General features: G+C 40.2%; 1 protein-coding gene across 6 annotated transcripts in view; it reads right to left on the bottom strand.

Annotated features, from left to right (window-relative positions):
• Positions 1–15,810, bottom strand: part of PIGK (phosphatidylinositol glycan anchor biosynthesis class K) — a 121,109-nt gene that overhangs the window by 90,897 nt on the left and 14,402 nt on the right. For all 6 annotated transcript variants that reach the window (XR_006292713.1, XR_006292714.1, XM_037906699.2 and 3 more), the window contains exons 8-9: positions 14,699–14,809; positions 531–703 (exon numbers count right to left, since the gene is read on the bottom strand). Coding sequence is in view for 4 of the 6 variants with exons in the window: in XM_037906699.2 (XP_037762627.1) it covers positions 531–703; positions 14,699–14,809 (284 nt within the window). In the remaining 2 variants the exon portion in view is untranslated. The remainder of the gene's footprint in view (positions 1–530; positions 704–14,698; positions 14,810–15,810) is intronic.

The following is a 15,810-nucleotide window of genomic DNA, read 5'->3' as shown; positions in this document are numbered from 1 at the left end:
ATTATGTCAGCTATAAAATTCCTTATGGCTGGATTCTCTAGTCTAAAGCCACTTTGTGCTATGTAACCCTAAACCATTCGGACAGCCATGGGGAGAATTCCTCTTGCGCAGGTGTTCTCTGTACCAGTGGCTAGATGGAAGAATGAGGCTCAGCTGCCTATTGGACCCAGCGCCCTCTCCCCCGCCCCCACCTCACATTGCATAAGAGGAAGGAGGAGGATGTGTTGGAGTGGTACAGGAATGGGGGTATGGCAGAGCAGAGCTTCACCCTGCCTGACCCTCCAATGATGCAAGTTAGAAGTGCTCCTATTCACCCCTAACTTGCGCTGGAGCTGGGCTGCCCTGAATAAGGGAGCTGCAGCCCCCCATGTCAGATGGAGTGGAGAATCAAAGCCTTACTCATTAAAATATACTGCATGTTCACACACTGCATATGGAGTATAAAACAGGTGGGTACAGCTACAGTATATGTTCTCTATTTATACTACATGAAGGTATATGAACCAAAACTGAAAAAAATATATATATACCTGGTTTCCAAGCCAACTAAGTTAGGATCCAGAGCAACAGTCTCTGTTGTAATTTCCACCTTTCGTACACTGCCAAAGAAGTCTGTTATTAGAACATTCTGAGGATCTCTCTGAAAAAGATCAGTCCGGTGTCCAGGTGTAGAAACACACAAACTTCTAGGGCATACCTGAAACTGAACATAAAAAGGATAGTTACATTTTCCCTCTCACATTTACTCTTTAAATTAGTCTCTGTTGGTGTCTGTCAGAATATTGCTGGGAAAGGAGAGACAACCGCTAAACAAAATCAGCATTGATTTTACTGGTATCAATAACACATGCAATGGTTTTCCACACTTAGAAAAGGCAATTTAACTAAAGAACTAAGAAGTGCGGCTTTGTCATGATTATGCATTTAGAAACCTCTTCCGCTCTTGATATGCATGTAACTCCCATTAACTCTAATGACAAATTAATATTAAAGAGGAGTTATAGGCAAATCTTCTGGGAGAAAACAAGCCGTTCATCAGAACAAGCTGTTTTTCAGTGTACATGTGGCAACTTCTGAAAAATAAAACTAGGTGGGAATCCTATAGGTTGATCAAAGGGAGGCAAGTGAGGCTAGATAAGTGCTTGCACAGCCTTGGAAAGTCTACTCAGTAGCTAATTTAAAAGGTTGCAAAAATGAAGCAAGAAAATTTGGATTCTTGACATAGAATCCAGAGGAGCCAAAATCCCAATAGTTGTTTCCCTTCTACAGCCTGTAAATTAACTATGAATTAGAATTATCATATATTAAAAATAATTTAGATTTATTTTAAGTTAGTGTAGATGTGTCTGCAGCTCACACAGCATATTATCCAGAGATCGGTTCCATTGCTATGCTGAATTCCAAAATGCATCACTGACACTCCTGTAAAGGCACAGCCATCAAGGGAAGGAGGCAGTAACAAACTTATCCAGGTTTTCTTTAGATACCAAGAAATTCGATATAGCAAAGACTATACTGAGAGTATGTAGGCATCAGTGGGGACAAACTCAACTTAGTATTTCAAGTGGCTGTAAAAGTTTCTTAAATAAGTAATACAACAAGACATATGGTTCTAGCAACCTCTGAAAGCAGGGGCACAAAAGGAGATGATAGCATCACTGCTTATGCATCATTGCTGTCCAACCTCTTCTCCCCCCAACCTTTCCATTTCTGTAATTCTGTAAACACGGCTTTTCAGATCTAGACATGAACCTTCTTTCCAAAACCATAACAAATCCTCCTAAACCCATGGTCTAACCAGGTGTGTATTCCCATTCAAAGTATCGCACTAGGGTATCTCCAAATCTCACATAGGTATGTGGGAACACCCCACCTTTCCAACCTCTACAGGCAAGGGATGGTGGGTTACTGCCCAGTCCATGAGAAGCCACTTGACCATAAATTAAACACACAACATTATTAGGGCTGGAGAGGCCTCTGGCTATAATTCTTACTGCTAGGACCAAGTACCCAAATTACAATCCTCCAAAACACAACAAATGCAATCCAAGACTATTTCCTTGACATCGCTTAGGGAAAGATTTGTGAATATGACCCCACTCTCCTGATTCTCAGTCTTCCGCTCCCCAGTAGATATTGCTGCCTCTGATAAGACATAGGAAATACAGAACCAAATGGAGGAGTGGAAGGTGAGAACAGTTCCTTAGTGACAGGAAGAGCAAAGACTCCTCCGACTACTGGCCCCCATTTAAGGATGGCAACAAACTACCAGGCAGCTGGACTCGTATTTTCTCTTCCCATTGGAACATCATGACATACTAGACTGGTAACTAGATGGTGCTGGCTCTTATCAGGTGCTTTTATTACCACTGGAAAAAACAGTGTTTGAACCAAAAGGTGTTGCCAAATATCTGCTTTAAAAAAAAAAACAGGAGGAACATCTCAATAGTATTTCCTATGTACCTGGCAGAAAATATGCAAAAAGCCAGACAACTATGTCACCAGCCAGGGGCTCACCATAACACAGCTTATATAGCATGATGTAGCAGTATAGAAAATACAACAGTTAGTCTTAGGTAGCAATAAAATCAGAGTGGTCCATTTGATGAGACCTATTCATAAAAGATATCAGAGAAAACAGAACCTTCACTTCCACATAGCTGCCTATACCCATGTCTCTTCCATCCCATTTACACTTGGGGTGCACACTGGCTGCAGAGCTAGAGTCATCTTGGAGGATTACATCTGTGTTTTTAGGCATGGCACTTACATTGAACTGTGCTACTCTCCAGCTCTTTGCTAACTCACCAACTCTGGATCCCACCCATGCCTTACCAATTCTTCAAAGCATTTTGCCTTTTCTTGCAGGCAACCCCTTCATTTACTGTTCCAACTTCATTGTATACTGGCACAGGAGAGTGATCAGAAGGAAGAGAGAAGTCAGTTTTCTATGGTTGTTCTTAACCAGGATTAGCAGCTCTGGAATTGGGGAGACACAAGAGCTGGGCACATGGATGAGTTTGGCTGTATGTCTTCAGATAAGTGAGTACATAAGAGATTTCCCCTGTGGCCATCTTGCAATCACAGCTTCTTAAAGAGAAAGATCAGTTATTTTCCTTCGCTCTTAGCTCCTCAAAGAGCACAACCTTAAAAATCTAAATCTTTAAAGCCCATGAATATCCATAATATTTGTTTTTTTTTAATTCACAAATTATTCAAGACATAAGTCTTCCATACTGCAGCTATGCCAAGAAGCCACTGCACTGGCTAGGAATGTTGTAAAACATTGAGTAACCGTAACAATTTTATATTTCTGTAATGTCAACACCACCACAAATGGAGGTGTATAAATGATTCAACAAACTACCAATGACTTTTCAAAGCACATCATCCATAACTTTTATTTATCAGCTCCCAACAGAATTTCAAACCTAGCACCAAAGGTTTTTGATTGAAGTTGACTCTGTTGCAAATAGCTTCAAAGACCTCAGAGCAAAAGCTGCTTACTAATTCTTCTTTATGTTAACTACTGAAGGCACATGACAACAGTAGTTCTTTTATCTGGAAGCCCATTAATCCGCTCTCTTATTGGTGAAACAGTCGTGACAAATTCTTCCATTTTATTCCTATAAAACTGCTAATTCAAAAAATCCTCCCTCTCTTTCAACGGGCACATTCTAGGAGTGAACGAAATCAGTGATAAACTGTATATGAAAGGGATTTAAAAACACATCTTTAAAAACCCAAGACCATCCTCCTTTAGGGTCAATTGTGTTTTTATCACAAGCTCAGAGGAAAGGGTGCTGTGTCAGCTGCACTCCCCCAGGAATTTCTCAGGAAGCAGTCTGCAACTCTGAGTGCATCCCTTCTCTACCTAGCTCAGTGTACCTTCCTCCATCATGCTAATGTACCTGTAGGCACCAATGAAAATAAAATCATAAGTAGTATACATTGTCTAACAGAAAATAACCAGTTTGCCCCGGAAAGGGTTAAAGTTAAGGTAACTGCAGAGGATAAGTAATTACCAATTCAATTATTTCATTGATCTGCTCACCTGAAGAGCATATTTTGCTTCCAGAACTACAGATTTTATTTCAATCCATTGTACCTACATTCACCTCTATCTGCTACAATAAAATTCGGTTTTGAATCCGTGAGAAGAGTTTTGCTCTGCTAACCATAGATAGCAAAACCATTCTCTGCCTTTTTAGGCTTGAAATCAGCCAAATATCAAGTTGGAAGTGTCAGGAGTGCTAAAAGAAATAATCTGGTTGCAAAATACAAATAATAATAATAATAATTAATAATAATAAAGTGTTAGGGGTATGGATAGCTCACTGTGCCATAATCACTAGATGCCAGGCAAAAGCTCATACATGTAAATAACTATTAAAAATGAATGTTGGGAGAATTCAGAAAGTCAGAACTCTGAAGTATTTCACTTCAGCCTAATCCTGTTATACTTCATCATGCCAAAAACCATGCCATCAACTAAATTAAGTTTCAAAGTGATCTTATTAATTAGTTCAGCTAATCAGGGGTGGGAGTGGCAAAGGGGACTTATGTGATCTTTGGATGTACAAAGAAGGAGTGGTAAGTAGAAGTAAGGAGGTGATTTTACCACTGTACACAGTATAGGTGAGACCAACTCTGTAATACTGTACACAGCTCCGGGGTCCACATTTTAAATAGGATGTTGAAAAACTGGACATGTTGCAAATTAAGAGGCACAAAAAAGATTAGACGGCTAGAAAAAAAAATGTGTTATAGTGAGAGACTTCAGGAGCTCAATATGTTTGTTTATCAAGCATTAGATTGAGAGATGAAATGATTGCAGCATATAAGTACATTCATGTGAAGAAAATATCAGGCACTACAGAGCTCATTAATCTAGAAAAGAAAGGCAAAAGACAAGCCAGATGCCAAAAAAATTCAAGTGCTCCCAGTTCCGTACTCTGTCTTTTGCAGCAACCCCTAGTGGAGGCAGCTAGACTGACTCTTGCTCAATTTCAGCCCCAGGTTCTTCCTGTCCAGTGGTTCAACCCACCCTGCACCACTCCTTGATATAACCATGTGGCATTGCAGAAGGTCTTCAGCAGAGCACCCTCTGTTGACCTCTTCTTTGGCCATGTGATGGCTTCTTTCTGTCTATACTTTCCATGACCTAGCCCTCTGGCCAGGTCACCTTTCAGTTCAGTCGGGATAACGAAAGTCCAACTGAAACATTCAGACAAATGAGTCTTCCGCCCCTTTTGGACTTTTCTCTTCATCCCTACTCTCAACCCCTGAGGAGTTTTATGCTCCTTAAACTGAGCACTGCCTTCCCAGGCCTTTCCCCCTGGATGCATTTCTACTCAGCAGATTTTCTTTTGGATGAGAAGGTATAGAAATAGATGCAGATTTTTCCTCTAACCTACAGAACATGAGTTTAATTTATAAAATTTACTCAAATAGGTCAGAGATTAAGGTTATAAAGTAAAACCAGAATAATGGCCCATTCCCTTTTGTGGGTTAACAATGGTCTTAATCTTCACCCACAATAAATGCGGTCTGTTGCAGCTCTAGGCTGTATGGATCGAACACTACCTGGGGAGATGCTCCTCAGTCATCTGGTACCCTGTGATATGTCAGTCATTCCATAAAGTGCTCTTGCTATAGGCTCTTAAAGAGACAACACAGCCAAATGCAGCCCAGAATTAGTTTATATTCGTAAGTCTTTACGTTCTCCAAGACTGCAAACAGCCACTTCTGCACAAAATAAAGTCACTCTATAGGCAAATATGTGCTTCTTAGCTAAGAAAAATAATTAAGACTAAATACTAAGTATTTAAGAATTTAAAACAGAGTATGCCAATAACAATTACTTAGTTAAAAAAAAACTCTCTAGAGAGTACAATTGTTTTTACAGTATCTATTAATACATGAACTTTACTAAACACTAAAAAAAGGGGGTCGGGGAGAATAAATTATTTACCAGTTTAATACAGAGTATGAATGGCAAGAGGGGCAAACTTCTCCTAATCAAAAAATTATTTGAAATTGACAGGGGATAGCACTAGGGAGATAAATAAGCAAAGTAACAGAAGATAAAATTACTTTTAAAAATTTGCAAGAGAAAAATGTGGTAGCATTTGATAGACATGTGTAACCTGAGATTTCACTCAATTTAATAAAAATCACCAGAAGCAGCATGTCATGGGCAGAGTAAAGATGCTTCCACTCTGTAATATGGTAACATCCTGTTAAGTAGAGAGAGATATAATGACCATATTACTGTATGTTTCTCTAAACAAAAGCTCACTGCTGTAATGATTATTGTTTTGTCTCTGATATTTACATGGGAAGGATTTGTAATCCTGCTAAAACTTCCTAAATAAAGAAATAAAGAGAAAAGAAAAGAATAAGCATAACTATACCATAAACAGTGTAAACTGAAATACCCCCAAGAGTAGATTATGGGCCAAACTGTTGCATGCAGCATGGGTAGCAGCGTCAGAGGACAAAGTCTGCAGAGCCACTACATCCCCTAGCCATGCAGGTGGACAGGAGGGTTGGGAAATGGGTTGAGTAGAGCACAGCAAGCAGGAAGACCTTATTCTCTGCGAAGAGCTCAGGTGGGTCTGAGGGAGAGGTGTTTTAAGAAAAATGGCTGCTCTGAATACCATAGGGTATAGGAACACCTTGAAGTTGCTACACTGCTTCCTAAAAGATTACACATTAGAAATAACAGGATACAATTCCTTTGAAAAACAGCACTTGGAAGTCAGAGCCACCAACAGTTTACCAGCTCAGATCAAACAGGCCAACAGAACAGCAATTAACCTGACAATCAAAGCTGGAATCTTCCCAAAGCAAGAATATCTCCATCCAAATACCCACACCCACACCCAAAACCAGGAGACTGTTTGTTTAGTCACTATTTTGAAATGATCCTGCCAAATAAATTTTAGATTTTCTATAAAAACACAGAACTATGCTATAAACAAAGTACTTGTAACCTGCAGTTCTTCTGGTACAAGCAGAAAGCTTTTCCAACAGATTGCTGCCACTGTGTTTTCTTCCTGTGTTCAAACTGATAAAGTCACATATTCCTTAAAAAATGTAACCAACATAAATGCTCTTGAATAAATACCATTTAATTTGTATTTTTTCTTCTAAATAAGAAGAATTCAGAGACTAAGAATGAAATTGAATATAGACATATAACTTAGTTTTTCTTCATTCCTATTTTATATTCAGCCTTTGTAGAGAAAGATGTTATCATCAGTTAAAGGTTTTAAAAAAGACCTTTACTATCACAACAGCAGCTTTTATTACTACAAGGAAAATGATTAAGGAGCAACTATCTGCAGAGGCTGTAGAAGTGAGTTACTTCTTATGATGGACTGTACATATATCAGATTCCTTGGATTTGTTAATAGAAGCCAAGTACCTGTTTGACAGTTCAGATCCATTATGTATAGTATATGGTTTGAAGCAAGCAATTTTGGCAATTTTCAGAACAAAAACTAATAGGATTTAATCCTTCTGAGAGGAAGCATGATAAAAATGCTTTAAAACCTAGAATATTCAATTTCAGAAAGAAAACAATTACACTATTATGCAATAATATATACCAGAATATCCGATAACTTAAAATGGAGAGCTTTTAGCTTCCTCTTCTATGTAGACTGTTTGCATAGCTAATTAAAAAAAAAAAAAACATTTCATTGGAGGAGTCAGGAACCTCTATTTGACAAACTATTAATATGCTTACCTATCATATGTAAGCAACTCGTATTTGCCCTATCATAAAAGTAGGTACTGTATATACCTCTCCAATGATTATCTTTGTAAAGGTAATAGAAACTAAAAGGAAAACTTGGATACACTTGATTCCATTTAAACTGCTTGCTACTTAAAGCACAAAATGACAACTATTGCCTCGTGCACTTTGAGGTTGGAGCACATCCATCCTGTCAAGGCAAAGGGTTCATTTTGATCATCTGCTTAGGAGGTTACTGGAACCAGAGGACTTGAAGGGAAAAAAAAAGGATTACTTACTTGTACAGTAACCATTATTTTCTGAGATGCGTTGTATACATATACATTCTGCTGCAGGTATCTGTGCAAACAATCCACTTGAGTCAGACTTTTGTCACCAGTACCACCAGGCAGCACAAGAGCCCCGTGCCTCCATCTTCCTCTCTTTTCCGTCTCACTGCTGTATATAATTTCCAAAGTAGCAAGGAATGTGTATGTCCACAACACATCTCAAAGAACAACAGTTATTCTACAGGTAAGTAACCGTTTTTTCTCCTTCGAGTGACTGTGCATGTATATATTCCACTGCAGGTAACTCATCAGCAGTTCCCTTACAAGCAGAGAGACTTCAGATCATCTGAATAGAGGCTGTAACCTCAGCTTGCAAAAGTCGGCATCGTTACAAGAGGCTTGAGGAATGGCAGAAGATCTGAAGGAGAACATCCTTCCTGATTGACCACTCGTGCTGATGTACAAAAATCCTGTGAGGAAATCCTCAAATGTTTCTCTCGTTCCTGGAAGGTGAAAAGCCTTCAGGAAAGCATTGTGATGAATGCATAAATTCCATAGGAGGATCGCCTCCAGGCAAAACTGAGGCAATCTTGCACTTCTCTGCTTGTTCAGATAGCAATTCTTACAGACAAAACCACTGCCATGTTCTATCACTTGGTTCTTGATGGTGGACAAATATCTCACAGGCCCAAAGAATAGCCTGGGGCACAAACACATTTATGTGGAGTGAAATTTCCTGAGATGACTAAACAGCTTGCCTCTGGAATTGACCAAGATGGGCTCCCCAAACTTTAATAGATGCATCCATTACCAGAGTCAGTCAATTCTGGAGATAAAAACAGAACTCCTTTGCACACATTGGGGGATCCAACAATCACGAGACGGAAGCACTTATGTGGCTACACGAATCTGTATGTCTGTCCAGAAGGTGCCTGGGAGGACAATATACCGATTGGAGCCAGGCCTGCAGAGAGCAAAGGTGAAGTCTGGCATGCAGATCTCCATATGTGCATTGGGCCATATGGCCCAGAAGCTGAAGCAGGCACATGCTGATGTTGTGGGGGGTGAACTTGAGGCTTTCTAAGAGAAAGGCTACAGACTGAAACCTTCTCTGGAAGGTAAGCCCTGGTTGTTATGCTGCCAAGGTCTGCTCCTGTAGAGATTATGTGCTGTGTTGGTTGTATTTGTGATTTGTCCAAATTCAGTTTCAGGACTAGATGGGAGAACAGCTGTTAGATTACTATAATGCTATTTTGGACATGGTCACTTGATGCTTCATGAACTAGCTGATCACCCAGGTAAGGAAATATTTGAATGTCCAAATGGTGGAAATGAGGTTGTTACTACTGTCACACACATGTTGACGACCCTGGGTACTGATGACAGTCTGAAGGGAAGGACTGTGTACTAGTAGTGAATTAAAGGTACTTCCAAGGGCAAGGATGTATGGCCACATGGAGGTATGCATCCTGTAAACTGAGAGTAGCATACAATTTCCCATCTTCAAGGAAGGGATAGTAGAAATGAGGGTGACCATCCTGAACTTGATTTCCTTGACCAAACAGTTCAGCTTTCTTAGCTCTACGGTGGGATAGAGGCCATGAGATTTCTTTGGGACCAGCAAGTACTGGGAATAGACACCTTTTCCTCTGTGCTGGTAAGAAACTTCTTCCACCACTCCCATTTCTAGAAGAGACCATCTATCTTGAAGTAATACATTCTCATAAAAAGGATCCCTGAAAAGGATGGAGAATATGGGTTGGGAAAAGAGAAGTCAGTAAACTGGATACCATTATCCCTCTTTTACCATGCTTTACCACTTGTCTGATATTATGCTTTCCCAAGCACAGTGAAAGAAGAACAGGCGTGATCCAAAGGGAGCATATACCGTTGGTATGCAGTCCTTGACCAAGAAGGTCAAAATGATTGCTTGGAAGTTGCTGCAGTCTGGTAACCAGGGCTCCTGCCAATGAAGATGGCTGGCAGCATCGAGGAGGTCTTGACCTTCTTAGAGGCATATTGTGACCTCTGTTGAAAATAGGGCCTTGAAGTAAGATTGCCACCTAAACGGTTTCCTCTTTGTAAACAGAGTATAAACTCCTAATGAACTAAGCACTGCATGGAAGTCTTTCAGTGTGCACACAGAGTCACCTGTTTCAGCAGAAAACAATTCAGAACCGTCGAAAGGTGAGCCATCTATTGTGTTCTGCAACTCTCTTGGAATGCCAGAAGCCTGTAGCAAGGAAGAAATCCAGCCTCATAAATTTCTTATCCTTGGGAGTGGTCTCCTGGTTGAATCTGAGTCCCCTGCATCACAATCAGGGTCTAGTTCCAATGCAGGTTGCATCGCATCTTTCAAGAGACAGACTTTAAGATGAAAGAGCCAATTTTAGTCCCGGTGAGGAAAGAATTACATATTGAATAGGACAGGACAAATCAAGCGGCTCTCATGCCTATCTGTGACAGGAGAAAAGAAGCCCCGAACATGGTACACAGCTTAATATCTGGGTATTTTTTAATAAATCAATCCTCCAAGTAACTACTAAAACTAAACTAAGTATAGTATCATTAAATATTAACTACAAATACATACTAACTATACACAATGAAGTTCTGAAAGCTAACTAACTGAAGCAAATGCTACAGAGAGGAAGAACTGAGAGGGAGGCAGCAGCCATGCCCTTTTATGCCCTTGCCTGAGAGCAAAAGGGACACCAGGATGTATGCACGCTTAGTGGTACTGCTGGCAAAAGTCTCTGACTCAAGTGTATTGGGCACACAGACCATACTCTCAAGGGTTTGGTAGAACTTTATCACACTCTTTTGCCTGCCACCATAATGATGTGGCTCCTAGCTGTCATCCTAATATATGGGGGTGTGGGGGAGGCGCTGTGAAAAATGGTGCGAGAGGCAAGACTGTGGCAAAAGTCTCAGATTTACAGATTTTAAGGCCAGAAGGGTCCACTATGATTATATAGTCTGACCTTTTACATAACACAGGCCAGAGAATTTCACCCAGTAATACTTGCATGAAGTCCATACCTTGTGGTCAAGCTAGAACGTATCTCTTAGGAAGACAATCTTGGTTTAAAGACGTCAAGTGATGGGAAATTCACCGCATCCCGAAGTAAATTGTTCCAATGGTTTATTACCTTAACTGTTAAAATTTGCACCTTATTTCTAGCCTGAATGTATTGTGACAGGGTCAGGCCACATGGCTCCAGGAGAGTGATAGAAGGTAGATATATTAGCCCCAGATTAAGCAGGTCCCTTTTCCCTGAGTAAGATAATGGGCTGTTCCAGAAGAATCAAGAAGTTGCTGGAACCAATTAAGGCAGGCTAATTAGGACACCTGGAGCCAATTAAGAAGCTACCAGAATCAATTAGGACAGGCAGGCTAATCAGGGAACCTGGTTTTAAAAAGGACCTCACTTCAGTTAGTGAGGTGCGTGCGAGGAGCTGGGAGCAAGAGGTGCACAAGAAGCTGAGAGTGAGTAGGCGTACTGCTGGAGGACTGAAAAGTACAAGCATTATCAGACATCAGGAGGCAGGTCCTGTGGTGAGGAGAAAGAAGGTGTTGGGAGGAGGCCATAGGGAAGTAGCCCAGGGAGTTGTAGTTGTCACGCATCTGTTACAAGAGACACTGTAGACAGCTGCATTCCACAGGCCCCTGGGCTGGAACCCGGAGTAAAGGGCGGGCCTGGGTTCCCCCCATCCCCCCAGCTCCTTATTTGATATAAGAGTAGTAGACCTGGACTTCCCCCACCAGAGGGGAAGGTCTCTGGCCTGTCCCCCGACCCATTAGGTGGGCCAGCAGAGACTGTGGGGATTGTTCTCCTCCTTTTCCCCAGCTGGCCAGTGATGAGGTTAGCTGAGTGAATGGCAAGTTTGTGCCACTAACAAAAGGAGCCAAACTGAGGACTGCCGTGAACCTCTGAGGTGAGCAAATCCGCCAGAAAGTGCAGAACCCACCAAGGCAAAGGAGGAACTTTGTCACAGTATCTAGTTTAAGCTTCCAGCCACTGGATCTTCTTATGCCTTTGCCTTCTAGATTAAAGTCCTCTACCATCAGAAATCTTCTCACCACTTACGTATTTATGGACTGTGATCAAGGCACCTCTGAACCTAATAAGATAAACAGATTTAGCTTCTTAAGCCTTTCACTGCATAGCAAGTTTTCCAGACCTCAAATCATCATCCTTGTAGCTCTTTTCTGACCCTTTTCAATTTTTCAACATCCTTTTAGAAGTGTGAGACCAGACCTAGACATATTATTCTAGTAATTGTCTAACCTATGCTGCCTCGCTATTTCTACTGGATAGTTTCTTGATTGTATAACCAAGAAACACATTAGCCCTCTTAATCACAGCATTGCATTAGGCGCTCACATTCAGTTGATTAACCACCATGACCCCAAGCCTTTTGCAGAGTCACCAGCTTTCCAGGATACAGTCCCCTATCCTGTAAGTGACCTAAATGTCTTGTTTCTAAGTGTATGACCTTATATTTGACTGTATTAAAAACACATATTCAAACTCAAATCACTTAGATACATACTGATCTGGGGTAAAATGAACCTGTCGTCATTTGTCACTCCAGCAATTTGATCGTCATCTACAAACTTTACTAGCAATGATTTCATGTTTTCTTCCAGATTAGACAAAAATACTGAATTACATTGGGCCAAGAATAGATTCCTAGGGACCTCACTAACACCACACCATTTGGATGATTATTCCCCATCTACACTTATTTTTGACTTACAGAGATCTGTCTGTTAACCAGTTTTTAATCTCCTTAATATGTGCGACACTGGATTTGTATAGTGCCAATTTTTTAAAATCAGGCCTGGACAAGGAATTTGTTCTTCTTTAAGCAGATACCCTTCTTTAAGCGGTGCAATTCAGTTACTGACCAAAGTGTTCCCTTCAATTTCTCACAAGACATAAGCTGATTATTTTATCAGGGTTTATAGTTATGGCTCTTAGGGATGCCTCAAGATGAAGGCATGGTGGAATTTGACATCTGTAACTGGAAGTCAGATTCCCTGAAGTTCATTCACATTATGACTCAAGATAATATAGTGTATTCTGATTGCAAATCATGATATACATTTGTGTCCGTCCCCCCACCCCCTTTTTTTTTTTTTTGGACAGTGATGCAAGTCTCCTTATCCCTCAGATAGTATCTGGGTATAGTATGCTGCTATAGGGTTTGCTGTACTACTTCAATGTACTGCTGAATACTTTGAATTTGGCCACTGAAAGACCCATACAATTATAATTAAACATAAAGAATACATAGGACTTTTCTGGTATTTTGTGGATGTCAACATTTTTAGAAGTCATTAAAGCGATGGAAAGGATAGAGGATTTACAGATTTGCTATGTCATCAACAAGGTCTGCACTAACATTTCTAACTAGCTGAACCAGTTCACCCTATTTTCCAGATGGCTATTTATACACTTTAAACTGCTGCTGAATTTCTGGTACTGTTTCTTTTTATAAGACAACTAATTCCTTTGACTACAGATTGAGTGATCCAGCCAAATTCATTCCAATAATGTTTTTTAAAATATGTACAAAATCAATAGAAAAACTACTTAATCCTTGTGACATAAGTTTTGTTCTAAAATTCTCCACAACCCATCATAAATTAGAATACAATGTAATGAAATGGATTTTCATACCCTTGGTAGAAAACGTCAGCATATTAGTCACTGAATCAATTCTATATCAACACAAAATCTGTCAGTGTGGGCTGCTTTGTGTGAAATCTACTACAGCTCATCTAGCAGCAAGGCTGACACCAGCCTCCACAGACATTGACATAAAATGTTTGAACAGCTGCTCCTTTTACTGAAATGGAGATTTAATGTGTGTGGTCAATGGTGGCTCTTAAGTCTCCGACAACAACATGACAGAATTTACTGCAACAAGCCACAAAAGCATGATGCATTATCATGAAAAAAGGAACGTCTGGCCTGTTCAAGGCCAACGGGCTAAGGGTGCTACTGAAATGTAGTTGCTTTTTCAATTTATGGTATCTAAGATGGAACATATGTAACTGTTCAAAAACCATTTTCATTGAACTTCACCAAGACATTTTTTGTTGGATCATATTTGGCAATTATAACATTTGCCTGAGAACAAATAAAGCCCCAGCCTTGTAACTGGATTTGCACAGGCTGACCCCTGCACCTATGTGGTGAAGCACTGAAGTCAATGGGGCTCTCCTCTTGTGTTTCTGAGTGCAGGATCAGGATTCCAACATACAAATTACCTCTGCAAAGCAAACGCCAATGACTGCCTTTCCATGTGTGCAAAGTGATTGCAATCCATGATTCTAGGTACCCTGCAAGTTCCATGGGATGCAGAGATAACATACAAGACATTTTTCAGTAAAACACCCAGGTTGTTTTAATTAAATTTTTTCCTAATCAAGCAAAGAAACAATTTCAAACTGGGGACTCAAGTCTCCAAAACGTCAATATATATAATGATTTTACTAAATAAGAACAACAAACACATTTAAAAAAAAAAAAAAAAAACCCTTCTGATATGTAGGAAATCAAAAAAACATTGAAGTTCCCACTGCCAAAATGGACCAGTTGTGAGAACACAGGAGCAGTTAGCAAACTAATGAATACAGTATGCTACTTACAAGGTCATTCATATTGGTCTGGCTTGCTGGGTGAATTTCTTCCAAGAACTCCAAGACATAAAATGTATATCTATCCATAAGGTGAACTCCAATCCCAAGATCAGGCTGATGCTTAAAAACAAAATATACATACTTAGAGGGTTCCATAGCAAAAACCTGATGGGAACAGAGCAAAACAGGACCATGCAAGTGTTCAAACCTATGAATTATCTTTACTGCTAGTCAAATTATCAGAAGTATGCAAAAAAAATTATTAACCATCAAAAAAAAACCCAATAGACTGTGTAGATTAATCTGTATATTGTATGTTATCTTCACCTTTTAAGACTAAATTCTGACTAGCCCTGTCTTTGCCTGGTTGAAGGGAGCCTCTTCCTCCATTATGCACCTGTGCAGAACTCAGGTAGGATCCTCCCACTATGGCCTCTTGAGCATGAGAAGGAGCGTGGGGGAAGACAGTCCTGTGCGGCTCCAGGAGGCCATGACCAGTTGCCGTAGGCACATGAGTAGAGCCTAATTTTCAAAGATGTTGAACACCTACTGGGGCTATGCTGCTCACTACCTTTAAAAAAAATCAAACTACAGAATAGGATGGTTTCACAAACTGCGACTGCCTCATGAGGCCATAGCCTAAAGTCAGAAAGATGAAGGTAAGCCACTTGCAGGTTTAGGGAGAAGATGACTAATGTCCCTCTTCAAGTGCGCTAGCCATTGTACTATAAATCACATTTTCTATTCCCTATTGTTACACTGCAGAAAAAAGGTATTTATCATTACATTCTTTAATTCATCATTTTATGTCTGAATTGAAGACTTACTGAAAATCAAATTAGGGGTGTACATTAGCCTGGTGGGCAATTGACATCCCAACACTTTTGGGCAGCACAACACAACAACGTGAAAAGTACATCAAACATTATATGAGTGATGGTTTAGAGGTTAAACACCCTTTACGTTGTTAAGCAGTTAAGGTGGAGATTTTCGGAAATGCCAAAGAAATGTAGCAGCACAAGTGCCACTGAAAGTTAATGGGACTTGTGATCCTAAATCCTTTGGGCACTTTTGAATACCCCCTTTACCCTACCTCCAACTACCCTACCCATAGGAATCCT

Source organism: Chelonia mydas, chromosome 8 (genome assembly GCF_015237465.2).
Source record: "Chelonia mydas isolate rCheMyd1 chromosome 8, rCheMyd1.pri.v2, whole genome shotgun sequence".
NCBI classification, from domain to species: domain Eukaryota; kingdom Metazoa; phylum Chordata; order Testudines; family Cheloniidae; genus Chelonia; species Chelonia mydas.
This window is presented reverse-complemented; position numbering and strand designations above follow the sequence as displayed.